The 27,915-nt window shown below is 41.8% G+C and overlaps 1 protein-coding gene across 1 annotated transcript in view; it reads left to right on the top strand.

The window, feature by feature from the left end:
• Positions 1–4,808: 4,808 nt before the first annotated feature.
• fibcd1a (fibrinogen C domain containing 1a) overlaps positions 4,809–27,915 on the top strand; it is a gene marked incomplete at both ends in the record, with an annotated part of 97,397 nt that continues 74,290 nt past the window's right edge. The window contains one exon of the mRNA XM_084176485.1: positions 4,809–4,880. Within this exon, the coding sequence (XP_084032611.1) occupies positions 4,809–4,880 (72 nt within the window). The remainder of the gene's footprint in view (positions 4,881–27,915) is intronic.

Raw genomic sequence — 27,915 nt, forward strand, 5'->3', positions numbered from 1 at the left:
AGGCTGCCTCTCTGCTGTCAGGAATGAGGTGTGCTTCCTGATGTCCCCTCACCTATCTGCCCTCTCTAGAGTTCTGTCTTTCTACTCACTGCAGACCCCTATTCTCAACTGCCTCTGTAAATGCTGGTGTGATATTTGGTCAAATGACTAAAAAATGCACTGAGAGACTGAGGAAATTCATAATTATATTAATAGCGAGAGGAAAAAAATTAATATATCCCTCTTGTTGGGCAGTCATTCAAGGTATTGTATGGGAAATTAGTTGAAATGTTGGGGGGTATTACATACAACTCACCACGTGGCTATTTTCCTAACTTCTGTAAATCTATCCATTAGTTTCTTAGAATAGTGTCAGAATGTATTTTTTATCACCACTTCAATCCAATGCACTGGCTGGGTCCTCTTTTGTCTGGTTCTTCATATCAAGGACCTCCTGTGGGCACTCATTATACATCGTGCAAAACAAAGGCTTGCCCTATTTTCATTTCTGCTCTTTCATCTGTGAATTGTGCCCCTTATCAGCAATATACTGCGGATTGATATAATCAATCTGATCTGATCAAAGAGAATAGAGTCTAGAGAGGATATCTTGTCTGCTGACTGGATGATGGGCCGCTAACGATTGCTGATACACCGTTTAGTCTACCAGTTGCTATCTGAGAGAACTCTAAGAGGACCATGATCCCCTATCTTATCTCCATGACGTAAGGACGTCTTATTATCTCTGACATCAGTACACTTTGGCAATCGATCAGTGCATTTCATGTTGAAAGTGTCCGTCTCTCTCATCTTCACTCTTTTTGACTCCTTTCTAATGTGGATCTGCCAATTTAATCAAGTCTGGTAAGAGTGCCTTGGTGTTTCAGTGTTATCACTGTGGGGTTTCTGAATATGCTTTAAGTTGGAGCAGCAAAGGCCTTCCAAGTCATGAAATAAGAATATCTTGTCGATAGATCAAGCACCACACTCTAAGAGGGTTTGAGCAAAATGAAGCTACTTTACAATGCTATAACAATGCTATAAGGATATCCAGAGATAGTTTGTAATAATATATCTAGAATACAAATGTATTGTCCATCGTTACTGAAATTCAAAGGGTTGAAGTGCCTTGCTCAAGGGCACAGAGGCAGTAGGTGGCACAGAGATTCTGATGCCGGCAACCCTCCGGTTATTGGACTGTCTCGCTAACCTCCAGACCACCACCACTATAAAGAACCTGGCTCCACAAAACAATGTGCTACTTTATACACAATTTCTTCACGTAGCTGCTGCTCCCTACGCTGGGTTATGGCTAGAAGGGATGTAGCTAATGTCAAAGTGCTGAAAACAACAGCAGGGCGCTAGTTAAAATTGTAAAAATACATTTTGTTTATTTTGATGGGTGAGGGAGAAATAACCTGTAATATTGGTCACCATCTGGATGTCACAGTGACATGCCAATTAGCTAAAGCTACTGCCCTCGGGAAGCACGACAACAAGCCGGTCACCGGTGTTGTATAGAGGTGCTTGCCGATCCGGTCGCACAGCCTCGGACAATCTTTTAAAAGTTTTCAGTTGATGTGTGAGTAAAGACAGGGGACATCAATAATATATACTACCAATGGCTTAGTTCAGTGCAGTGGCATCCTATCACAAGAACAAGAATAAAACACCTATTGTTTCACTGTCCATGGAAACAATAGGCCCAGCCTACAGCAGGTACAAAAAAATATATTCTTGATTAGTAGATTGACTCAATGACTCAGAGTTGACTTAACATTTGTCAGACTTTAGAACTTAATTCCTTCACACAACACAAAGGAATGGGGTACCAAATAAGTAATTACTTTCCATTTAAGAATCGGAAAACTATTCCTTCAGCCTCTAGTCCAAAGAATAGACAAATTCTCCTTTCGGGAATGTGTATCATATTCTCTTATTATCCATGCAGTTATTTATTGGTGCTTTAACTTTAGAGAGTCTTTTCCCTCCATTTTAAGGGCCATTTTAAAAATCAGAAGACTGCCTCATTGACAGCCCTGCTCATTCTGCCAGATGATTACAGGCCTCTGCCTCTCCGAGCATGAAGGCTCCTCACATAGAATGATCAATTGATTGGTTGTGTTGAGGAGGACTTGAAATAAATAAATGCATGATGGAGTTATGGTGTTTGTGAGACTGTGAGAGGTATTACATCACAGGTTTGTGAAAGTTTCTGTTTCAGACTTGTGACAAAACCTTCATATAACATTTAATTGAATAACTGGTATAGACCTAATCATATGCCGGAGTGAGCAGGACCAAAAATCAGAGGAGTTGGAGAATTTGGCATTTTTCGAACACCAGAAACAGCTTTTTCCTGCAATCTAGAGCCATAATTATTAAAATATGTTTCTTTTTCTGCATATCTAAGCCTAACTCTTGAGCTGTCTGTCCTCCTGACTGGTGGTTCTTTTTTTTAAGAAACAAAATATGTTTATCTGCATCTCTGCTAAAATCAGAATATTTTTTTTTAAGGGATGTGATTCTTAATTCAGTACTTTTAGTAATTGCTTGCTTTTCTAAAATCTACCATGCTTGCCAGCAGGCTTGCCAGCTAGAATAGTTAGACAAGCTTGCAAGAAAGGCATTTCACTGTACTTGTGCATGTGACATTAAAACTTGAAACTTGAAACAAGCTAGCTACTCTAACTTGATTGATAGCCTGAAATGGCTTCTTGGTAGCTAGTTACGTTGTTGGGAGATTGGGAACCTATCTGGCCTAGCTAAAACCAACTTCATAAAATTGCTAGGTGGCTAGTATTAGAAAAACAACAACAAACAATGTTGTTTTCTTTATCAATATATACAGTGCATTCGGAAAGTATTCAGACCCCTTGGCTTTTTCCACATTTTGTTACGTGACAGCCAAATCTTCATCAATCTACACACAATACCCCATAATGACAAAGCAAAAACAGTGTTTTACAATTTTTGGCAAATTTATTAAAAATATTAAACAGAAATACCTTATTTAAATAAGTATTCAGGCCCTTTGCTATGAGACTCGAAATTGAGCTCAGGTGCATCCTGTTTCCATTGATCATCCTTGAGATGTTTCTACAACTTGATTGGAGTCCACCTGTGGTAAATTCAATTGATTGGACATGATTTGGAAAGGCACACACCTGTCTATATAAGGTCCCAAAGTTAACAGTGCATGTCAGAGCAAAAACCAAGCCATGAGGTCAAAGGAATTGTCCGTAGAGCTACGAGACAGGATTGTGTCGAGGCACAGATCTGGGGAAGGGTACCAAAAAATGTCTGCAGCATTGATGGTCCCCATGAACACAGTGGCCATTCTTAAATGGAAGAAGTTTGGAACCACCAAGACTCTTCCTAGAGCTGGCCGCCCTGCCAAACTGAGCAATCGGGGGAGAAAGGCCTTGGTTAGGGAGGTGACCAAGAACCAGATGGTCACTGATAGAGCTCCAGAGTTCCTCTGTGGAGATGGGAGAACCTTCCAGAAGGACAACCATCTCTGCAGCACTCCACCAATCAGGCCTTTATGGTAGAGTAGCCAGACAGAAGCCTCTCCTCAGTAAAAGGCACATGACAGCCCGCTTGGAGTTTGCCAAAAGGCACCTAAAGGACTATTATACCATGAGAATCAAGATTCTCTGGTCTGATGAAACCAAGATTGAACTCTTTGGCCTGAATGCCAAGCGTCTTTGGCCTCCAAAAAAGTAAATGGAAACGCCCTCACAGCTCAATGGTAGATAGATTATACAGGCTTTACTATGACCTTTATGTGAGACAAGAGCAAAATAATATAATTGATTTAGGCTACATTATTACATGCTGTTTCTGATCAGTGATGGATGAGCAAACGAATAAATGAGCTACCACCTCCACTTGTCCAGCCAGAGATCAGACTGGTCTGCCCCTGCCATGTAGGCTAATGATAGGTATAAGGGCAATGTTGAACAAGCTATCCTCCTTATTCTCCTGTGGAAATGTTGAGATTAAATTAATTACCTGCATCATCTCAGAGGGAGGTGAAACGGTGCATGAAGCTCATGAAGGTAGGCTATAGACAGGCATTAATGTAACACACACACATACATGCACGCATGAACACTCGCGCGCACGCACACACGTACAGCCGCTCTCACACACATACATACGCGCGCGCGCGCGCAACTCGCACGGCGAAGGGGAATCACTGAAGCTTGGATTTCACGTCGAGCGGCTCTTGCCCAGTGCAATATGTTGCTAATCTGATAGACTGCGCGTTGAATCATTTCAGAGAGCCGCTTCATGCTTATCAACTTCAACCAGGGAAACCAGAGGCGGTTTTATCTCTTGCCCGAGCTCTCTCACTTTTTAACAAGGACATAGCCCACGCGTAAAACCTCGACAGGACACGTGTAATTTTGAGTCAGAACGGATGAAATAGAAGCAGGTTTTCTTCTAGGTTCTGAATAACGACGGGTGAAGTTTTTATTCATTAGGATCTGCAACCCATCGAATGCTTACTGTCAAAGTGCATGTTTGTTTTTTAGTAACAAGAAGGAACGTTATAGCAATTTCCTAATTGCGGAAATTCAGAGGAACTATTCTTTGCAAGGGGTCCTACAAGTATGTATGATATCAACATGTTTGTACTACTAGATTCCCATCTGGACCTCCTTTAGAATTGTAGAGATCTGTGCGGTGATTGAAGTAGTTTTTATGTGTAAACCTTTTCCCCCTTCTTATTGGAATAGTTCAAACAACATAGACCCTGTGGTTGACAGTCTTTCCCTTTACCAATGATGTCAAATCTCGGATTTTAAGATTTTCAGAGAATGGTAAATGATCGATGGAAAATCATGAACAGTGTTTCAGAACTCGAAGATGGACATCAGCATAAATCTCAGGTAGGCATTGCATGCTGCAAAGACTCATTCCTTGCTCTGCTCAAAAACAACAACAGAAAACAGGTGAAAAGCCTGCAGGTACCAGAAAGTATTTAATATAATAGCATTCATATTGTAGTGGCTCATAATATTGCATAGCTATTGCACATAGTTACACATAGAAAACAAATGACAATTTATTTCGTGGGGACTAAATGTGCCTTTTTAGGGAAAGCCATAGTCTACCTATCACATACGGTATATCTACAGTTCCGACTTTAAAGTTATGCTAATATGATGTGAATTGTGTGTTAAATTCCAATATTATATGATTTGCTTGTAGATCCATAATAGTGTAGGCCTATCTATTTAATTGCGTACATTCATTTATTGTCGTCTATCCATAAATTGTTGTTGAAGCGCTTGTATTGATGATGATTTCTAATTGACAAATGGCAAGATGTCCAAATGATCCATGGAGAAACAGAAATTGAAGCCTTCTCTACCATTGGGCTTTTTTCCCCTTAGCTTGTCATATTTTGAAATTAAAATATGTTGACCATTCATTGTCAGTCCACTTACTCAACAATTTGTGCATCTATTGCAACATGAGCCAGCTGCAAATCTGCGAATTTGTTTTTTAAATAAATGCCTGTGTGATGTGATCCTCATTGAACAGTTTCTTATGTCACCTATTAGCTGTATACTCGGTACTGGTACCCCGTGTATAAAGCCAAGTTACCGTTACTCATGTCACCTATTAACTGTATACTCGGTACTGGTACCCCCTGTATAAAGCCAAGTTACCGTTACTCATGTCACCTATTAGCTGTATACTCAGTACTGGTACCCCGTGTATAAAGCCAAGTTATCGTTACTCATTGTGTATTTATTCCTCGTGTTATTATTTTTCTATTATTTCTCTATTTTTTCTATCTGCATTGTTGGGATGGCCCCATAAGTAAGCATTTCACTGTTAGTCTACACCTGTTGTTTACGAAGCATGTGACAAATACATTTTGATTTGATTCATAACAGTCACTGCAAGTGAGTGAGAACACTTCTATATGCTAGTTAGCCATCTCAGTGGAGTATTTGGCATTGTGGAATGACATGCATAGGTTGGGCTAGGGTTGTCAAGTAGTATTATTTAAATGGAGTTTGGTGTCTGAGATGATACATTTTGGCATGATACACTTCTCTTTTTGCAGAGTATTAGAGAAGTACAGCATTAAGGGTCTTTTTATACAGATGAAGCTTGTATAGTAGGCCAGTGACTTTCAGCTTTTTGTTTAGTTGAAAGTGTGGATTTCTGCTGACAGGTGAACCAGGGGATCATAACCTTAGGAGCTTCTTATCACAGGTGAACCCACCATGCATGTTTTTCTCTCATTGTCATAATGACTATGATGTAGACTTTTAAGTTCACACACACACACACAGAGAGAGAGCTGTCTCCATGTAAGCCCAATGAGTTTCCGACGTCACCCTGATCAGCGTTCAATAAATGCTTCATTGCTCCAGTATGGAACAGCTATCATCGAGATGTTTGTTACAATTGCATCAACGCTGTTTAATGACTACAGGATCTGTGCATCTTTAACTTAAGTATTCCAAAAGACCAATCCCAAACGTTATTTCGTCCTTCACTCAAGTGACACAATACAAATGAATTTATGAATCATCCTTTCATAGAAACCAGTTAGGGATTCATTGGCTGCTTTGACTGGTGTTTAACAATAAAACACCCTCCCTACCGGAGAGACATAGGTCCCCATGGGACCAGTACAACTAACGCCTCTCATCCAGTGGAAAGAAGGAGAAGTGTATGGAGGCAGAACACTAACACACACACACACAGATATGCACACAGTATGATGGATGCGTTCGGTAATCCCTTCCCTTGCTCTTGGTGGCACATGCTTTTCCTGTGGAGTGTAATTTGATGAAACAGATGGCCTTGGCCCAACAGGTAGTGTATCTGTGAAAGAGGTTGACGATGTCCAGCCAGGGAGAGGTACCATATCTGTATAGCCCATATACAGTGTATCTTCTCATTAGAAAGATGGTACTTGAAATACTGTTTAGATGAACAGACGACCGCATTCAATAGCATTGAATGTTTTAACTCTCAAAGCAAAACAGGTATAGCCTGCTGATTCACATTGAACAGTTTCTTATGTCACCTATTAGCTGTATACTCTGTACTGGTACCTTGTGTATAAAGCCAAGTTATCGTTACTCATTGTGTATTTATTCCTCGTGTTATTAGTTTTCTATTATTTCTCTATTTTTCTCTCTGCATTGTTGGGATGGCCCCGTAAGTAAGCATTCCACTGTTAGTCTACACCTGTTGTTTATGAAGCATGTGACAAATACATTTTGATTTAAATTGATTTATAACAGTCACTGCAAGTGAGTGAGAGCACTTCTATATGCTAGTTAACCATCTCAATGGAGTATTTGGCATTGTGGAATGACATGCATAGGTTGGGCTAGGGTTGTCAAGTAGTATTATTTAAATGGAGTTTGGTGTCTGAGATGATACATGTTGACATGATGCTCTCTTCTCTTCTGGCAGTACAAATATAGCCCATAACTATGTTAAATCTATGTTTATTATCAGCGTGCAGTTGACTGCTACAAGGCTTTATGTAAAACTGAAATCCTTGCAAAGAATGCTCGTATACAACTGACTGGGAACTCTGGCTTTGGTTGAGGCGAAGGAGATGAGATTACCGTTCTGTTTTATAGAGTCTGCCTCCATTCCTCACTGTTTGCTGTGACCAAGTGTTGTAGGCCTATCTACAGTATGAGCATTTTTGGAATGCTGCAGCAGTTGGCACATATTTTTAGCCAACAAATGATTTCTGTTGTGGACAGATCTTCTTCAACACCGTTACAGTATATCCTGTGAGTGAATCAGAAAATTAATCAGAAAAGTTAATGACCATGCATTTAGGGCATGCTGAGTTGATGGGGAAGGTTAGTGAAGCTTTAGGATTTATGGCTGTGGATAGTTCCACATGGACTCTGTCTATACATTGGACCAGTGATGTAGTGGTAAAACAAAAATAGATGAGTAAAGTAACACTCCCTAAACTTTCAATGAATTGTTCCGCAAAAGTTGGTAAACTGTCAAGCAAAAAAAATGGTGGGTAAACTGTGTTTACTTGCAATTGCCCTCCACTACACCACTGCGTTGGACTAAATTAAGTATAGGTCGAGAGGCAGGTATGAGAGTAGATTCTTGGATGGAAGTTATCAGCCTCATGAGGGCCAGTAAGACTGAATTTAACTCCATAAGTGGCCTTGATTGTACGGTAACACGCTGACCGCAGATCAGGGAGCACGGACGCACACGCACACAGACAGACACTCCACACACACACACACACACACACACACACACACACCTGATAACTGTCTTTCTCTCCTTTGGCGTAATGAGAGAAGAAAGGGAATCAATCCATCTCTCTCTCTCTCTCTCTATATATATATATATATATATATATATATATATATATATATATATATATATATATATATATATATATATATATATATATATATATATATATATATATATATATATATACAGTATATACAGTGGGGAGAACAAGTATTTGATACACTGCCGATTTTGCAGGTTTTCCTACTTACAAAGCATGTAGAGGTCTGTAATTTTTATCATAGGTACACTTCAACTGTGAGAGACGGAATCTAAAACAAAAATCCAGAAAATCACATTGTATGATTTTTAAGTAATTAATTTGCATTTTATTGCATGACATAAGTATTTGATCACCTACCAACCAGTAAGAATTCCGGCTCTCACAGACCTGTTAGTTTTTCTTTAAGAAGCACTCCTGTTCTCCACCCATCACCTGTATTAACTGCACCTGTTTGAACTCGTTACCTGTATAAAAGACACCTGTCCACACACTCAATCAAACAGACTCCAACCTCTCCACATTGGCCAAGACCAGAGAGCTGTGTAAGGACATCAGGGATAAAATTGTAGACCTGCACAAGGCTGGGATGGGCTACAGGACAATAGGCAAACAGCTTGGTGAGAAGGCAACAACTGTTGGCGCAATTATTAGAAAATGGAAGAAGTTCAAGATGACGGTCAATCACCCTCGGTCTGGGGCTCCATGCAAGATCTCACCTCGTGGGGCATCAATGATCATGAGGAAGGTGAGGGATCAGCCCAGAACTACACGGCAGGACCTGGTCAATGACCTGAAGAGAGCTGGGACCACAGTCTCAAAGAAAACCATTAGTAACACACTACGCCGTCATGGATTAAAATCCTGTAACGCACGCAAGGTCCCCCTGCTCAAGCCAGCGCAAGTCCAGGCCTGTCTGAAGTTTGCCAATGACCATCTGGATGATCCAGAGGAGGAATGGGAGAAGGTCATGTGGTCTGATGAGACAAAAATAGAGCTTTTTGGTCTAAACTCCACTCGCCGTGTTTGGAGGAAGAAGAAGGATGAGTACAACCCCAAGAACACCATCCCAACCGTGAAGCATGGAGGTGGAAACATCATTCTTTGGGGATGCTTTTCTGCAAAGGGGACAGGACGACTGCACCGTATTGAGGGGAGGATGGATGGGGCCATGTATCGTGAGATCTTGGCCAACAACCTCCTTCCCTCAGTAAGAGCATTGAAGATGGGTCGTGGATGGGTCTTCCAGCATAACAACGACCCGAAACACACAGCCAGGGCAACTAAGGAGTGGCTCCGTAAGAAGCATCTCAAGGTCCTGGAGTGGCCTAGCCAGTCTCCAGACCTGAACCCAATAGAAAATCTTTGGAGGGAGCTGAAAGTCCGTATTGCCCAGCGACAGCCCCGAAACCTGAAGGATCTGGAGAAGGTCTGTATGGAGGAGTGGGCCAAAATCCCTGCGGCAGTGTGTGCAAACCTGGTCAAGACCTACAGGAAACGTATGATCTCTGTAATTGCAAACAAAGGTTTCTGTACCAAATATTAAGTTCTGCTTTTCTGATGTATCAAATACTTATGTCATGCAATAAAATGCAAATGAATTACTTAAAAATCATACAATGTGAATTTCTGGATTTTTGTTTTAGATTCCGTCTCTCACAGTTGAAGTGTACCTATGATAACAATTACAGACCTCTACATGCTTTGTAAGTAGGAAAACCTGCAAAATCGGCAGTGTATCAAATACTTGTTCTCCCCACTGTATATATCTCTCTCGCTCTCTCGCTCTCTGTCTCTCTCTCTCTCTCTCTCTGTCTCTCTTTCTCTCTCTGTCTCTCGCTCTCGCTCTCTCTCTCTCTACATCTTGTTCTCATGTGCTCTCTGTCACATGTCAGTCAATGCTAGCAATTGTCTCATTTCCTAGTTTGATATGTCTTAAAGGTAGACTCAGCCATATAACATCATCATACAAACAACAGGGCAGTTTCCTGCTTATAGACATCAACAACAACAGACTGCTCTTCCAATTTGCTCCCTCCCTTGGGGCATGCCCGCTTTGGGGAGAACCAACAGCGGCTGTAAGCAGGAAGTTGTCTGGTTGTTTATGATAATGTCATAAACTTGATCAATATATTCTGTTTTATGACAGCAGCCATTTGTCCTGTATTGAATTTGTTTATCGTCACATGACCTTCTGCTAAGAAAATGTGAATGAGTGAACACAGCAAACATCAGTTAGCAGCACAATGTTGACGAAGTTTGATATCTGCAGAAAAACATAATTACACACCCCTAAAAAATTAATAATAATAATGGAAATGGGAACTTTTATTTCCACCTCAAAAGGCTGTTTTTATTTTTATGCATCAATAAGAACGCCACAGAGTTACTTTTACACCCAAATAATGTAACTTGATGTCAGATGATGATGTCTTCGGCATGTGTGTGTGTGTGAGCGCACACTTGTGTATGTGTTTCAGCTAGGGACTGGACTGTGATAGCAGACGCTGAGGAAGTCTGCTTACAGGGAAACATGAAGCGGAGATATTAATAGGGCCCCCTACTCTCCCCTCCTAATGTCTCTCAGACAGTTATCTCTGGGAGATGGCTCATTAGAGCATCCTGTCCTGCCACTGGCCCATCCACTGACTAGCCCACAATCTGCCAGCTCCCATTTGCTGCACGGTCGGACCTATTAAGATGTCCGAGTACGCCCACGTTACTGTCGTGTTATGATGAGTTTCTAGGGTATCAAGTGATTACGAATGTAAGGATGTACTTAGACACTTTTGATGGGGAGTTCATACAATATATTTAATATGTACCATGGTTAGTTATAACAGAAGGACAAAGCTTTGCCTCTATCATCTCCCTCACTCCAGAACAAAGATCCACTCTCTCTATATATACACTCTGTTACAAGTCTCTCCACGAACATCTGGTAATCATCATGGGCACTCCCATTCTTTGATGTTATTACTCTTTATCCCAAGTCAGTATATCCTGTCCATCAATCATGCTATCATAAACATCAGTAATCTCCTTTGACATAACGGAATGTAGACTCCGTGGCACCAAGCCAATTATCTACTACTAACCTGGTCCCCACGATACTATGACATGACATCATAACACTATAAAAACCTAATATCAGGTCGTCAATCTGAACATGACAGTATGGAAACGCTGGGTTGTTGTGTTTGCGTCTGTTGCATTAGCTTCTTACTGTATAAGCCAATTGATCCTAGATGTGGATATAGGATCAATTAATCAGATGTGGATATAGGATCAATCATTCACCATTTACCATGAGGAATCAATTTTTTGGATGAATTGTCCCTAGAATATAAATCTACAGGCTCAGGCCTCCTTGACTAAATTGGTACAAGTTATGGGGTTATTTTCTTGAGCAGTGAAAAGCAAGTTGTTAACATTTAGTCGTTGAAGCGGCAGAGCTCAAATCGTATCTTCAACAATGAAAGCGAAAAATACTCTGGCTAAAATGTCAGACGGGTTATAATTTGAGCTACCTCTACTGCCAATGCACACATGTTCTACCCTTTTCTCTCTGTTTCCCTCATTCTGATGTCCAACCATTCTTTGTTCAATGTGTTTTAGTTTTTTTCATATTCAATGTACCTTTTTTTATAGACTGCTTTGGTAACAACCTTCCATTTCTACCAAGCCTAAGGGAACCCTGAGGGCTCTTATAGCCCTGTTATCACTGACGCCAGGGATCACCCTGGTGTGAAGCCACCCAAAGGAGGTGCAAATGGCTTTGACCTGCTCCACTAGCCGGTCAGCAACCAGCGAAAGGAGCAGCAACACACACACTTACACACACGCACACAGACACATGCACACACACACAAACACACACACACACACACACACACACACAAGCCATTAAAATGAGAAGAAATGACGGTGTAGTAGAGAAACATTAATGCTGTTGATGACTTTTGAGTGGACTTGGCATCTGTCCCATCAGATCATAGACTGATAGACTTTCAAGCACCATAATCCATTATGGACAATCGAATCAGGCTTTACAGTACATTCTAAAACTCTTACCAGCCATGTCAATCTGTCAGACCGGCCTCAAGTCATCACAGTTCCAATGTGCCAACCTGACATCTAAGCAGAGCAGTGGAGCTTTTTGGCTTCCATGTACATTGATTAAAGATTATGAATATGATAGAGAAATCACTTGTTATTGCCCAAACACCAGAGTTACAGTACATTCCAACAGACTGTAGTCGATAATGTGTATCTGAAAACTCCAAAGATTTATTTCCAGTGGTCTCTGGATTCTAGACTTCACTCCTCTGCATTTGGTATGGCCGACATCATATACATTTCTAAACAACACATTGCTATGCAATGTCTCTGTGTTGCCCGGCTAATGCATTCTGCTCTGATTAATGCCGACTTGTAAAGATGCTGTGAGCCACTAACTGAAAATAATGGATTACTGTGATTACCTGCAGTGGCTGAAACTGCCTTCTGTTCCTTTCTTCCAATGATAAAACGTTTCCATTTGCTTTCTACTTAAATGAGCGCTTACTGTTCATTCATCTTTGTAGTTGCAGGCAGGGCTGGGTCAAGGCGAGGGATAAGAAGATATCTATTTTCTACCTAGTGGTTGGTATTCATTTGATCCTACGGCACCATGGCTCCTAATGAATAGTCCTCTCCTGTCTGCTATCCACCACTGATTTCAATGTGACCTTTGAACTAGAATATAACTATTAGGAACCCTATTACCTCCTGACGATTTATTAATGAAGATTCTATTTTAACGGCAAGACCTAATACTGCATTTAGATGAGGGACACAAAAACCGTCATACCAGTAGGCATAGTGGGACAGGAAAGCAAGAAAGACGGTGATGGCAAAAGCAAGCCAGCATGACGGTATGCGTTGCTATGGTGATTTCAGTAAATAAACAGTGCAAATCAACATCCAGTAGAAAACAACACTACGGCAGACAACAAAAGTTGAAATATTTGAACTCTGGCGGCAAGTCCCATCTACCGTGGCAGCTGAAGGCATTCACCGCCAGCCTCTACGGCATATACCGTCGTTCTCTAATTGAAAACAATGACATCCGGTTTGGCGTCTAGCGTCTACCTTGTGCCATCTAAACGCAGCATAAGTCTATATTACTGTAGGAGGTTATGTGGATAAGCATGTTGCAGACAGTGAAATTTAATGAACAACGGTTCAGACCATTCATCCAGTATGTGAAAACTCCAAGGATAAAAAAAAATGTCTCACCCCCAAGCCACATCCAGGCCTGTGGAAGTGGTCTCCGGAGCCCGGCTCCAGCCTGCAAGACAAATTGCAGAGGAACCTGCCTGCACACTGGTGGCTACTGTCACTGCAGCTGGAGACCCGGTCTGTCTGAACAGGAACTGTCTTTAGGCTGCAGGAGAGGAGGACAAAGGAACAGAGGCAAACACATAACTACATTCAGGCACATTGCACACATACACACCAGTGTTTCCCGTAAATGCATATAGGGGAAACACTGCACACACACACACACACACACACACACACACACACACACACACACACACACACACATACACACACACACAGACAGACAAACACACACTTGTATACAAAGTACCGATACGGTCCTATTTCTGCAGGTGCTTACCTGGTATTCATTAAAGGGATAATCCACCCCCAGAAATAGAAATCATGAAACTCCTGTCAATTTGGTGAAAGCCTATTTTCTATCAGTGGGTAACATTTTCTCCATGATTTAACTTCTAAGTGTTCCGTCTGTGAAGGAAGTTCCAACTAGGAACGCATCATAGCTACATGGTTCTCGTCACTGGAGATAGGGGTAACACACTATCACAGTTCATAACGCTTTTAAAACAATTATCTGCACTCCAGATCGCCAAATCAGCCAATAGATAGTATGGGCATACTTGTCTAGAACACATCCATCCGTTTATATCGTCATGACAAAGTATATATTTAGCTTACATCTGCTCAATCTAAACAGTGTACCAAATTATTAAACTCAGTTTCTCCTTCAAGTACCATCTCGCAATGCACCCTGTGTGTCTGTGGGAAACGTGGGAAAGGGCTGTTGTTGCCATAGCAACATACTCTGCACTCGCTCTGGGCAGAGTGAACTGCAAATTGAACTATGTGAGATATATTCCTAAATTGATAGTGCAGTTTGTTTAGGCAATTTTATAGCTAGCTAGCTACTTCACATGCTGATATTGACTTTGGCATTATTGTGTGTAGTTACATTTGCTAGCTAGCAGCCAGCCCAGAGAGAGTGCATTGCATTGTGGGTTTTGGAGTCGACTTGAACAGATTTCCACAACGATTTTCACATGTTGCTACCAACCTTGTTATAACGACAAAATTAAACGTTTGTTCACAAAAAAACTATGTTTTCACATATTAGTGTTATTTTGCCATCCAAAAGAGCAGTTGCTTCAAATGTTGATTTCTTACATTGTGAAATTAATGACACATCATGAGGATGGCCGCAAGTTTTTAGATAAGAATGAGATTCCCTTTTTTCATCCTATTGATTGATATCGGTGGAATTATCGTCCGATACCGATATAGCGTTAAAAGGCCAATATCAGCCAATCGGTCGGCTCTAGTGGAATTGCACTTTAGTTAAAATAAAAATAAGTTATTCCCATTGTGGCTCATAACTTCCTTATATGAGGTGAACATTTTGAGTTACCCTCTGTTCATATTTGCATTTGAATAGCTATGCATCATACTTACTGCTTACAGTACATTACCCCCTAGTTCCTCTACTCAGCTGATAAATATGCATCCGGCCATCCATTCTTTTAACATTATACAATATCAGTACAGTATAGCTTAACCACAACTGGAATCGAGCTCTTTCCTAATAATTTCTGCCCTTCCCATTGCACTCAATATCAGTTTCTCAATTAGAAACAACCTCCCTACCACTACCACTGAATGTACTGTATGTATTGCTCAGTATTGTCCTAAATACAGTGGCTTGCGAAAGTATTCACCCCCTTGGCATTTTTCCTATTTTGTTGCCTTACTACCTGGAATTAAAATGGATTTTTTGGGGGGGGTTGTATCATTTGATTTACACAACATGCCAGAAAACTTGAGCGTGCATAACTATTCACCCCCCCCCCCCCCCCCCCCCAAAGTCAATACTTTGTAGAGCCACCTTTTGCAGCAATTACAGCTGCAAGTCTCTTGGGGTATTTCTCTATAAGCTTGGCACATCTAGCCACTGAGTTTTTTGCCCATTCTTCAAGGCAAAACTGCTCCAGCTCCTTCAAGTTGGATGGGTTCCGCTGGTGTACAGCAATCTTTAAGTCATACCACAGATTATCAATTGGATTGAGGTCTGGGCTTTGACTAGGCCATTCCAAGACATTTAAATGTTTCCCCTTAAACCACTCGAGTGTTGCTTTAGCAGTATGCTTAGGGTCATTATCCTGCTGGAAGGTGAACCTCCCAGTCGCAAATCTCTGGAAGACTGAAACAGGTTTCCCTCAAGAATTTCCCTGTATTTAGCGGCATCCATCATTCCTTCAATTCTGACCAGTTTCTCAGGCCCTGCTGATGAAAAACATCCCCACAGCATGATGCTGCCACCACCATGCTTCACTGTGGGGATGGTGTTCTCGGGGTGATGAGAGGTGTTGGGTTTGCGCCAGACATAGTGTTTTCCTTGATGGCCAAAAAGCTCAATTTTAGTCTCATTTTAGTCTCCTTTTGGCGAACACCAAACGCGTTTGCTTATTTTGTTCTTTAAGCAATGGCTTTTTTCTGGCCACTCTTCCGTAAAGGCCAGCTATGTGGAGTGTACGGCTTAAAATGGTCCTATGGACAGACACTCCAATCTCCGTTGTGGAGCTTTGCAGCTCCTTCAGGGTTATTTTTGGTCTCTTTGTTGCCTCTCTGATTAATGCCCTCCTTGACTGGGCTGTGAGTTTTGGTGGGCGGGTTTTTGTGGTGCCATATTCTTTCAATTTTTGTATTATTCGCAAATGGAAGAAACACAAAATAACTGTCAATCTCCCTCTGCCTGGGGCTCCATGCAAGATCTCACCTCGTGGAGTTGCAATGATCATGAGAACAGTGAGGAATCAGCCCAGAACTACACGGTAGGATCTTGTCAATGATCTCAAGGCAGCTGGGACCATAGTCACCAAGAAAACAATTGGTAACACACTACGCCGTGAAGGACTGAAATCCTGCAGCGCCCGCAAGGTCACCCTGCTCAGGAAAGCACATATACAGGCCCGTCTGAAGTTTGCCAATGAACATCTGAATGATTCAGAGGAGAACTGGGTGAAAGTGTTGTGGTCAGATGAGACCAAAATTGAGCTCTTTGGCATCAACTCAACTCGCCGTGTTTGGAGGAGGAGGAATGCTGCCTATGACCCCAAGAACACCATCCCCACCGTCAAACATGGAGGTGGAAACGTTATGCTTTGGGGGTGTTTTTCTGCTAAGGGGACAGGACAACTTCACGCATCAAAGGGACGATGGACGGGGCCATGTACCGTCAAATCTTGGGTGAGAACCTCCTTCCCTCAGCCAGGGCATTGAAAATGGGTCGTGATTGGGTATTCCAGCATGACAATGACCCAAAACACACGGCCAAGGCAACAAAGGAGTTGCTCAAGAAGAAGCACATTAAGGTCCTGGAGTGGCCTAGCCAGTCTCCAGACCTTAATCCCATAGTAAATCTGTGGAGGGAGCTGAAGGTTCGAGTTGCCCAACGTCAGCATCGAAACCTTAATGACTTGGAGAAGCTCTGCAAAGAGGAGTGGAACAAAATCCCTCCTGAGATGTGTGCAAACCTGGTGGCCAACTACAAGAAACGTCTGACCTTTGTGATTGCCAACAAGGGTTTTGCCACCAAGTACTAAGTCATGTTTTGCAGAGGGGTTAAATACTTATTTCCCTCATTAAAATGCAAATCAATTTGATTTTTTTGTTGTTATTCTGTCTCTCACTGTTCAAAGAAACCTACCATTAAAATTATAGACTGATCATGTCTTTGTCAGTGGGCAAACGTACAAAATCAGCAGGGGATCAAATACTTTTTTCCCTCACTGTATATACTGAGATCATGTGACCGACCATGTGACACTTAGAATGCACACAGGTGGACTTTATTTAACTAATTATGTGACTTCTGAAGGTAACTGGTTGCACCAGATCTTATTTAGGGGCTTCATAGGAAAGGGGGTGAATACATATGCACGCACTACTTTTCAGTTATTTATTTTTTTGAATTATTTGAAACAAGTTATTTTTTTCATTTCACTTCACCAATTTGGACTATTTTGTGTATGTCCATTACATGAAATCCAAATAAAAATCCAATTAAATTACAGGTTGTAATGCAACAAAATAGGAAAAACGCCAAGGGGGATGAATACTTTTCCAAGGCTCTGTAAGCTCTCACTTTGGTGTGATGACAAAGTGCAAATATCAGTGACGAAATCCAATGAATGCTTAAACAGAACAGCAGGGTGGCTTGTGTGTTTTCCCCTCTTTGCTAGAGGATCAGACTAACACACACACAAGAGGGAGTCTTAATCACCCAGCTGCGGAGGAATAAGTCGACTACTGAGCCCGGAGCACAAAGAGTCCCCTCTGGCCATTTCATTAGACCGTTTAAAAAGACAAAGGAGACCATGTCACAGCCCCACGACATATTGGATATTTTTGTACGATATCTTCATTAGGTTTGAGAGTTTGTTGGTTACTGGTGAAACTAGTCAACATGAGAAAGATGAAAGCTTGGTAGCCAGCTATCGATATACAGTGCAGATGTAGGCTCTTAATTTGATCACCCTGTTCCTTGAGAACTTTCCTGCAATGCAGGACATTTAAAACTTGTAGTGTATTGAGGTTTAAAAAGGCTTCTGAAGTTTGAAAAATGTATCAACCCCTACAAAAATTTCCATTAATTATAATTAACATTTCCTATTGCTGCAGGATTATTTTCCTGCTGAAGCAAACTGGCTCAAATTACAATCCTACATCAGTATAGCCCAGCTTTGCACTGTATCTCTGCAGCTTTGTCACTTCTAGGTAAGCCCAGTAGGAAATATGCCTAAAGCCATTTTAAAGATCAAGGGTAAGCCTCAGCATCTGGTCTCCTTATATTACAGACCTATTTGTAGGGATTGGTGCTCTCCCCAAAAATGATATGTTAGGATACAGTATGAGACATCCTCCTCTTGATTCGGGCAAACTCTGATAGCTTTCTGGGATTATTATCCCATGGCTGTGGTGTCCAAAGATCAAACCGTTTTCTTAAATTTTCCATGTGCCCTGCAGCCCTCCCCTACTATGAAAGCTTGTCATTGACTTTATAAGTCTGGCTTAGGGGTTTGGATGACCATGCGCTAAATGGGCCCTCAGCAGCGTACTCTTGCAGGCATAGCAACCAGAATAGACCAATCCGGGGGAAATATGTACAATTGGTTAGACGTTAAAGAGACAAACATGAACTGTGCCGTCGAGTTGCCCGTTCACTATGTATGCATGGATGAGAATCATAGCATGACAGTGCCAGCACGGTCACAGGGGGGCAACTAGCTCCCTCGTGAGTATGCTTGAGAATGTTCAGTGTTTGTCTTGAAGGTGAGCTAATTCACCCCACTTATCTCTGGCACTTTCTGCCAGCTGCTGTTTCCAGATTATAATATAAATAATAATATGCCATTTAGCAGATGCTTTTATCCAAAGCGACTTACAGTCATGTGTGCATACATTTTTACGTCTGGGTGGTCCCGGGGATCGAACCCACTACCCTGGCGATACAAGCGCCATGCTCTACCAATTGAGCTACAGTGGCTACTGTCAGATTGAGTCCACTGTACATACAGTGGGGGAAAAAAGTATTTAGTCAGCCACCAATTGTGCAAGTTCTCCTACTTAAAAAGATGAGAGGCCTGTAATTTTCATCATAGGTACACGTCAACTATGACAGACAAATTGAGAAAAAAAAATCCAGAAAATCACATTGTAGGATTTTTTATGAATTTATTTGCAAATTATGGTGGAAAATAAGTATTTGGTCAATAACAAAAGTTTCTCAATACTTTGTTATATACCCTTTGTTGGCAATGACACAGGTCAAACGTTTTCTGTAAGTCTTCACAAGGTTTTCACACACTGTTGCTGGTATTTTGGCCCATTCCTCCATGCAGATCTCCTCTAGAGCAGTGATGTTTTGGGGCTGTCGCTGGGCAACACGGACTTTCAACTCCCTCCAAAGATTTTCTATGGGGTTGAGATCTGGAGACTGGCTAGGCCACTCCAGGACCTTGAAATGCTTCTTACGAAGCCACTCCTTCGTTGCCCGGGCGGTGTGTTTGGGATCATTGTCATGCTGAAAGACCCAGCCACATTTCATCTTCAATGCCCTTGCTGATGGAAGGAGGTTTTCACTCAAAATCTCACGATACATGGCCCCATTCATTCTTTCCTTTACACGGATCAGTCGTCCTGGTCCCTTTGCAGAAAAACAGCCCCAAAGCATGATGTTTCCTCCCCCATGCTTCACAGTAGGTATGGTGTTCTTTGGATGCAACTCAGCATTATTTGTCCTCCAAACACGACGAGTTGAGTTTTTACCAAAAAGTTCTATTTTGGTTTCATCTGACATTCTCCCAATCCTCTTCTGGATCATCCAAATGCACTCTAGCAAACTTCAGACGGGCCTGGACATGTACTGGTTTAAGCAGGGGGACACGTCTGGCACTGCAGGATTTGAGTCCCTGGCGGCGTAGTGTGTTACTGATGGTAGGCTTTGTTACTTTGGTCCCAGCTCTCTGCAGGTCATTCACTAGGTCCCCCCGTGTGGTTCTGGGATTTTTGCTCACTGTTCTTGTGATCATTTTGACCCCACGGGGTGAGATCTTGCGTGGAGCCCCAGATCGAGGGAGATTATCAGTGGTCTTGTATGTCTTCCATTTCCTAATAATTGCTCCCACAGTTGATTTCTTCAAACCAAATTGCTTACCTATTGCATATTCAGTCTTCCCAGCCTGGTGCAGGTCTACAATTTTGTTTCTGGTGTCCTTTGACAGCTCTTTGGTCTTGGCCATAGTGGAGTTTGGAGTGTGACTGTTTGAGGTTGTGGACAGGTGTCTTTTATACTGATAACAAGTTCAAACAGGTGCCATTAATACAGGTAACGAGTGGAGGACAGAGGAGCCTCTTAAAGAAGAAGTTACAGGTCTATGAGAGCCAGAAATCTTGCTTGTTTGTAGGTGACCAAATACTTATTTTCCACCATATTTTGCAAATAAATTCATTAAAAATCCTACAATGTGATTTTCTGGGGAAAAAAATCTCAATTTGTCTGTCATAGTTGACGTGTACCTATGAAGAAAATTACAGGCCTCTCTCATCTTTTTAAGTGGGAGAACTTGCACAATTGGTGGCTGACTAAATACTTTTTTTCCCCACTGTATGGCAAGAACATTAGAACGTCTCACCATGACTGACAGGAAGTGTGCTTTAACATGAATTACCGTCCCAAACGAAACACAGGATATCAACATCTGAGGCAAAAACAACAACAACAACAACAACAACAACATATGTTTGGCTGCTGTCCTGATTGCTTTTTTACCCCCTACTGTACATAGGTAGTGGTACACATTCTGTGACTGTGACTGTGTCTGCGTCTGCCCAAAGACTGATCTAATAATAATAATAATAATATGCCATTTAGCAGACGCTTTTATCCAAAGTGACTTACAGTCGTGCGTGCATACATTTTTGTGTATGGGTGGTCCCGGGGATCGAACCCACTACCTTGGCGTTACAAGCGCTGTGCTCTACCAGCTGAGCTACAGAGGACAGGCAGTGGCTCGGTTGATGTCCTTGATCTAGACCCCAACGTCTTTCCCCATTCCCAAGTGGAAGACCAACCACCCTCGACATCTGCACTGACCTTCTAGAACACGGGGAGTGAACTTCTAGAACACTGAACACGGGGAGTGAACTTCTAGAACACTGTGAGCAGTCAAACCTCACGACAGCAGGCCAGTTAAGGGTTCTAACTGCTTCACTGAGCAGAGGCAGTTACATTTCCTGCAGCTACTCTTCCTGGGGTCCAAACACATTAAGGCAGTTAAATCACACATAAAACAAAGATAAAATAGTACATCATATAACATTATTACACCACTACATATCTACAATACAAAATTTATAATACCACCATACAACAATATTAATAAATAGTATGCCATTTAGCAGACACTTTTATCATGCGTGCATACATTTAAAAAAAAATTTGTGTATGGGTGGTCCCGGGGATCGAACCCACTACCTTGACGTTACAAGCGCCGTGCTCTACCAGCTGAGCTACAATGTACGTGCATGTAGAGTGCGTGTGCTAGCGTGTGTGTGCGTATGCGTGTGTCTGTTCCTGTGTGAGAAGGTAGAAAGCTTCAAGTTCCTTGGCGTACACATCACTAACAAACTTAAATGGTCCACCCACACAGATGGTGTGGTGAAGAAGGCGCAACAGAGCCTCTTCAACCTCAGGAGGCTGAAGAAATGTGGCTTGGCACCTAAAACCCTCACAAACTTTTACAGATGCACAATTGAGAGCATCCGATTGGTGTTTTTAAATCTCTGATGAAGGATTTTGAGGCTGATTCCCTGACCTGTCAATGTTTTTAATTTGCTGTTTTTGATATTGTTATACTCTTGTGAATTCATGAATGGTTTTTACTAGATTACTTGTAGTTTTTCATGTTGTCTGTCTGTAATTTTTTGTAATGACTTGGTGCTGCCTATCTTGGCCAGGACGCTCTTGAAAAAGAGATTTTAAATCTCAATGAGCCCTTCCTGGTTAAATAAAGGTTAAATAAAAATAAAAATAAAATCCTGTCAGGCTGTATCACCTCCTGGTATGGCAACTGCACCGCCCGCAACCGCAGGGCTCTCCAGAGGGTGGTGCGGTCTGCTGAACGCATTACTGGGGGCAAACTACCCGCCCTCCAGGACACCTACAGCACCCGATGTCACAGGAAGGCCAAAAAGATCATCAAGGACATCAACCGAGCCACTGCCTGTTCACTCCGCTATCATCCAGAGCGAGGTCAGTACAGGTGCATCAAAGCTGGGACCGAGAGAATGAAAAACAGCTTCTATCTCAAGGCCATCAGACTGTTAAATAGCCAACACTAGCACACTAGAGGCTGCTGCTGCTGCCTATTGAAATCACTGGCCACTTTAAGAAATGGAACGCTAGTCACTCATAGGTATATACTGTATTCTTGAATGTTCTACTGTATCTTAGTCCATGCCAACTCTGTCATTGCTTGTCCATATATGTATATATTCTTAAATTCCATTCCAGATTTGTGTGTATTGGGTATATGTTGTGACATTTTTAGATATTACTTGTTAGATATTACTGCACTCTCAGAGCTAGAAGCACAAGCATTTCGCTATACCCGCAATAACATCTGCTAAACACGTGTATGTGACAAATACAATGTGATTTGATTTGATTTGTGTGTGTGTGTGTCTCTTCACATTTCCCGCTGTTACATAAGGTGTATTTTTATCTGTTTTTTAAATCTAATTCTACTGCTTGCATCAGTTACCTGATGTGGAATAGAGTTCCATGTAGTCATGGCTCTAGATAGTACTGTGTGTCTCCCATAGTCTGTTCTGGACTTGGGGATTGTGAAGAGACCTCTGGTGGCATGTCTTGTGGGGTATGCATGGGTGTCCGAGCTGTGTGCTAGTATTTTAAACAGACAGCTCGGTACAATCAGTTTGTCAACATGTCTTACAAAAACAAGTAGTGATGAAGTCAATCTCCACTTTGAGCCATGAGAGATTTACATGCATATTATTAATGTTAGCTCTCTGTGTACAGTTAAGGGCCAGCTGTGCTGCCCTGTTCTGAGCCAATTGTAATTTTCCGAGGTCCCTCTTTGTGGCATCTGACCACACGACTGAACAGTAGTCCAGGTGCATTAAAACTAGGGCCTGTAGGACCTGCCTTGTTGATAGTGTTGTTAACAAGGCAGAGCAGCACTTTATTATGGACAGAGTTCCCCATCCAACATGTTTTGGCCATGACAGTTTACAATCCAGGGTTACTCCAAGCAGTTTAGTCACCTGAACTTGCTCAATTTCCACGTTATTCATTACAAGATTTAGTTGAGGTTTAGTGAATGATTTGTCCCAAATACAGTGCTTTTAGTTTTTGAAATATTTAGGACTAACTTATTCCTTGCCGCCCATTCTGAAACTAACTGCATCTCTTTGTGTTGGTGTGTGGGCAGGTTTACATTTATTGGGATGAATCTTGTCCTGGAGGCTATCAGCTGCAGAGTCAAAATTGTCTATATGTCAAAACAATTCATGAAAAAAGTGTTTTGGTCTTAATTTAAGGTTAGGGTTAGGCATAAGGTTATCAGCATGGTTAAGGTTAAGGTTAAGGTTAGGTTTAAAATCAGATTGTATGACCTTGTGGCTGTGCCAGCTAGTGATACCCTGCAGAGCTGCCTCCATCCCAATGAATGTCAACCTGCGATGTGTTGTGTGTGTGTGTGTGTGTGTGTGTGTGTGTGCTCGAACCAGGCCTTTTTGGCATGTACAGTACTGAAATTAAATTGCTGCTGCGTCAGCCTCATTATTCCCAGCCGGCAAGGTTTTTTGATTTGCTGCCAGGCTTTTAGCATGAGACACGTATCCTGGACCCTGTGCGCCCTCCCAGTACCCATAGCATGGGTACAACATTAAGGCCAGCACCCCAGCTCATGTCACACCAGAGGGTCTTGACTTTTACTATCCCTGCCTCTTTTTAATGGTGCACAGATCTGAGCTAGCCTCCCCTCTGACTCCCTCCACATAGGCTGTGTCTGAAATGGCACTCTATTCACGGTATAGTTTGCACTACGTTTGACCAGAGCCCAGGGTGCCATTTCGGACGCACCCTAGCTTCCGCTCTGCCACCCTCCACATAGAAAACCGTAGTGCAGTTGAAGACATCCTGAGGACAAGCATGCTCTGTTTAAGTGAGGTCTACAGCTCAGAATGGTTCAGATCCAAGGTTATCTGCTCAAGTGGATTATTGTGTGAAGTGTTTCAGGCTGAGTCATGATCTGGGAGCTATTAAACCATCGCCTGACAATTAACAGCCTGATAGCCTCCCAAATAGCATGGATCAGCATTATGTAGTACAAGCATATATACTGGCCTTGTGCAGGAGAATACAGTGCCTTCAGAAAGTATTCATACCCCTTGACTTATTCCACATTTTGTTGTGTTACAGCCTAAATTCAAAATGGATTGAATAAATAAAAAAATCTCACCCATCTAAACACAAAACTCCATAATCATAAAGTGAAAACATGTTTTGAGAAATCTGTGCAAATTAATTGAAAATGAAATATATAAATATCTCATTTACATAAGTATTCACACCCCTGAGTCAATACATGTTAGAATCACCTTTGGCAGCGATTACAGCTGTGAGTCTTTCTGGGTAAGTCTCTAAGAGCTTTGCACACCTGGATTGTACAATATTTGCCCATTATTCTTTAAAAAATTCTTCAAGCTCTGTCAAGTTGGTTGTTGATCATTGCTAGACAGCCATTTTAAAGTCTTGCCATAGATTTTCAAGCCGATTTAAGACAAAACATTAACTAGGCCAATCATCTTGGTAAGCAACTCCAGTGTATATTTGGCCGTGTGTTTTAGGTTATTGTCCTGCTGAAAGGTGAATTTGTCTCCCAGTGTGTGGTGGAAAGCAGACTGAACCAGGTTTTCCTCATAGGATTTTGCCTGTGCTTAGCTCTATTCTGTTTATCCTAAAAAAATCTCCCTAGTCTTTGCCGATGACAAGCATACCCATAACATGATGTAGCCACCACCAAGCTTGAAATATGAAGAGTGGTACTAAGTGATGTGTTGTGTTGGATTTGCCCTGTTTTTTTTGTTGCAGTTTTACTTTAGTACAAACAGGATGCATGTTTTGGAATCTTTTTTATTCAATACAGGCTTCCTTCTTTTCACTCTGTCATTTAGGTTAGTATTGTGGAGTAACTAAAATGTTGTTGATCCATCCTCAGTTTTCTCATATCACAACCATTAAACTCTGTAACTGTTTTAAAGTCACCATTCGCCTCATGGTGAAATCCCTGAGCACTTTCCTTCCTCTCTGGCAACTGAGTTAGGAAGGTTGCCTTTATATATGTAGTGAATGGGTGTATTGATTAACCATCCAAAGTGTAATTAATAACTTCACCATGCTCAAAGGGATATTCAATGTCTGCTTTTATTTTATTTTTTACCCATCTACCAATAAGTGCTCTTCTTTGCAAGACAATGGAAAACCTCCCTGGTCTTTGTGGTTGAAGTTGTGTTTGAAATTCACTGCTCGACTGAGGGACCTTACAGATAATTTGTATGTGTGGGATACAGAGATGAGGTAGTCATTCAAAAATCATGTTAAACACTATTATTGCACACGGAGTGAGTCCATGTGACATGTTCAGCACATTTTAACTCCAGCACTTTTTTAGGCATGCCATAACAAAGGGGTTGAATAATTATTGACTCAAGACATTTCAGCTTTTCATTTTTAATACATTTCTAAAAACATAATTCCACTTTGACATTATCTGGTATTGTGTTTAGGCCAATGGAACATAATCTCAATTTAATCCATTTTAAATTCAGGCTGTAACACAACAAAATGTGGAAAAAGTCAAAGGGTGTGAATACTTTCTTAAGGCACTGTACACTGTAGCTCCCAAAAGCATCTGACTTAATTCTTAATGATCATGTCTAGTGAATGGGCTTTTAGAGGTCGGTTCAGTTTCGGTTTGATTATTAATGTATTATTACGGTATCATTTGATTATTATTATTATTACGGTCTCATATGGTTGGTGTGTTTATCCGCCTCTGTCCGTGGCCCGAAAGAATAGGTGCAATGGATTATGGTCATTGTAGTTAATTACCACGTTTATGCACTGAACTAGGTTGCATATTTGCCTAATGAAAATTACAACTTCCAATCAGCCTAGCGTCCCACATAGTTTTTGACTTAATTTATCTCGTGAATTATTTGATTTCTATCTAGAGAAACAGCGCGTTGAGCTCACAAAAAAAAGACTAAATGGAATTCCAGTAATTGAACCGACGTCGGTCAATTAGTTGTTTAATAACTCCACAAAAAACTACATTTCATTTAATCGCTCAGCACTACCACTTGGGAAGGTGGATGATATCATCTCCCATAGTATTGATCAATAATAAATATGATATGACAGAGATTAATATTTTTGGCAGTCGCTGTATTCTCATCTGTCCTTATTTCTAAGACATAATTGAGGTGTAAAAAAATGACAGTAAAACCCACAACAATATTTACACACAAAAAACACAGGTCCACCTCAAAGTGTCCCTTCCTTTTAGTTTATGCTCCATTCCATTGTGAGTACTTGACACTTCGCCTTTCACAGTCTAAAGAAGCAATCAGTACTGCTGTCACCCCCTGTCTCCTGTTTGAGTCAGCAGCAGTGACCTCCCCTAGTCCTGAGGTGTTCAGTGTCACTGCCTGTCTGGGCCCTGTCTGGCTGCACCAGGTGAAACAGGAGAGAGGAGAGGAATGGAAAGGAGAGGGAAGGAGAGATGAGGCGGAGTAGAGGTAGATGAAGGGGTGGAGGAGAGGAGAGGAAAAAGGGGGGCTCATTGTGTTCAACAGCTCACTGCTGGTGCTGCCCATGCCTGTACTCCCAGTGAGCGTTTCTCTCTCTCTGCTGCATGGACGGATAAAAGCTGTTCTCAAATATTGTCTGTGCTCGGCAGAGTTTGCTTTTTCAATCCCAACCTCGGTGCCAAACATGGCCAGAGGTGGCAGAGATGCCAAGATATGAGCGGCTGCTTTGACGTTGTTGTGTGCCGTCGGGACTAGCAGTGGTACAGCATCAGGACCCTCTCACTCTCTCTGAACGCTGGGCAGACTTGTCTTGCTTTGACGATTCAAGGGCACCACGGCAGAATTGGATATGAGAGGTGACTACTTGCCTCGCTTTCAATTGCCTGTGGAGGAGAGTGCACACAAAGAGATTGATGTGACACACACACACACACTCACACACCTCTTATGTGGCTGTTTTGGTGTTGTGTGAAAGGCTGATAATTCTTGCAGACAGGCGGCATTGTTGCTTTGGTGTAACAAATTGGTCGGGGACTCTTTCCTCTTGTGCAGCATGGCGCAGTAGGCTGGGATCCTTTGTGCACATTAATTGTCTTTAAAATAAATATGACAATGCCTGCAGAGGATGCTGTGGAGGATAGTAAGTAGCTCCACACTCTGTGGAGGGGCCAGGCCGGGCCTCGTTTTAACAGGCTGGATGCTCCACTGCAGCAGTGGCACTAATTCAATGACTGGCTGTATTTCCCATTTCCTCTCTGATACCGTGCCCAGTGGGCAAAACTGGTAGCAATGATGTAATTCTGATGTCTTTTGTGACGTCATGGTCGGGTTGTATGTAATCTGATGAAAAGAAAAACACATTGGTAACTGGTTGCAATCTGGTT

This window comes from Coregonus lavaretus (genome assembly GCF_964263955.1).
Source record: "Coregonus lavaretus genome assembly, chromosome: 14".
Taxonomy (NCBI): Eukaryota; Metazoa; Chordata; class Actinopteri; order Salmoniformes; family Salmonidae; genus Coregonus; species Coregonus lavaretus.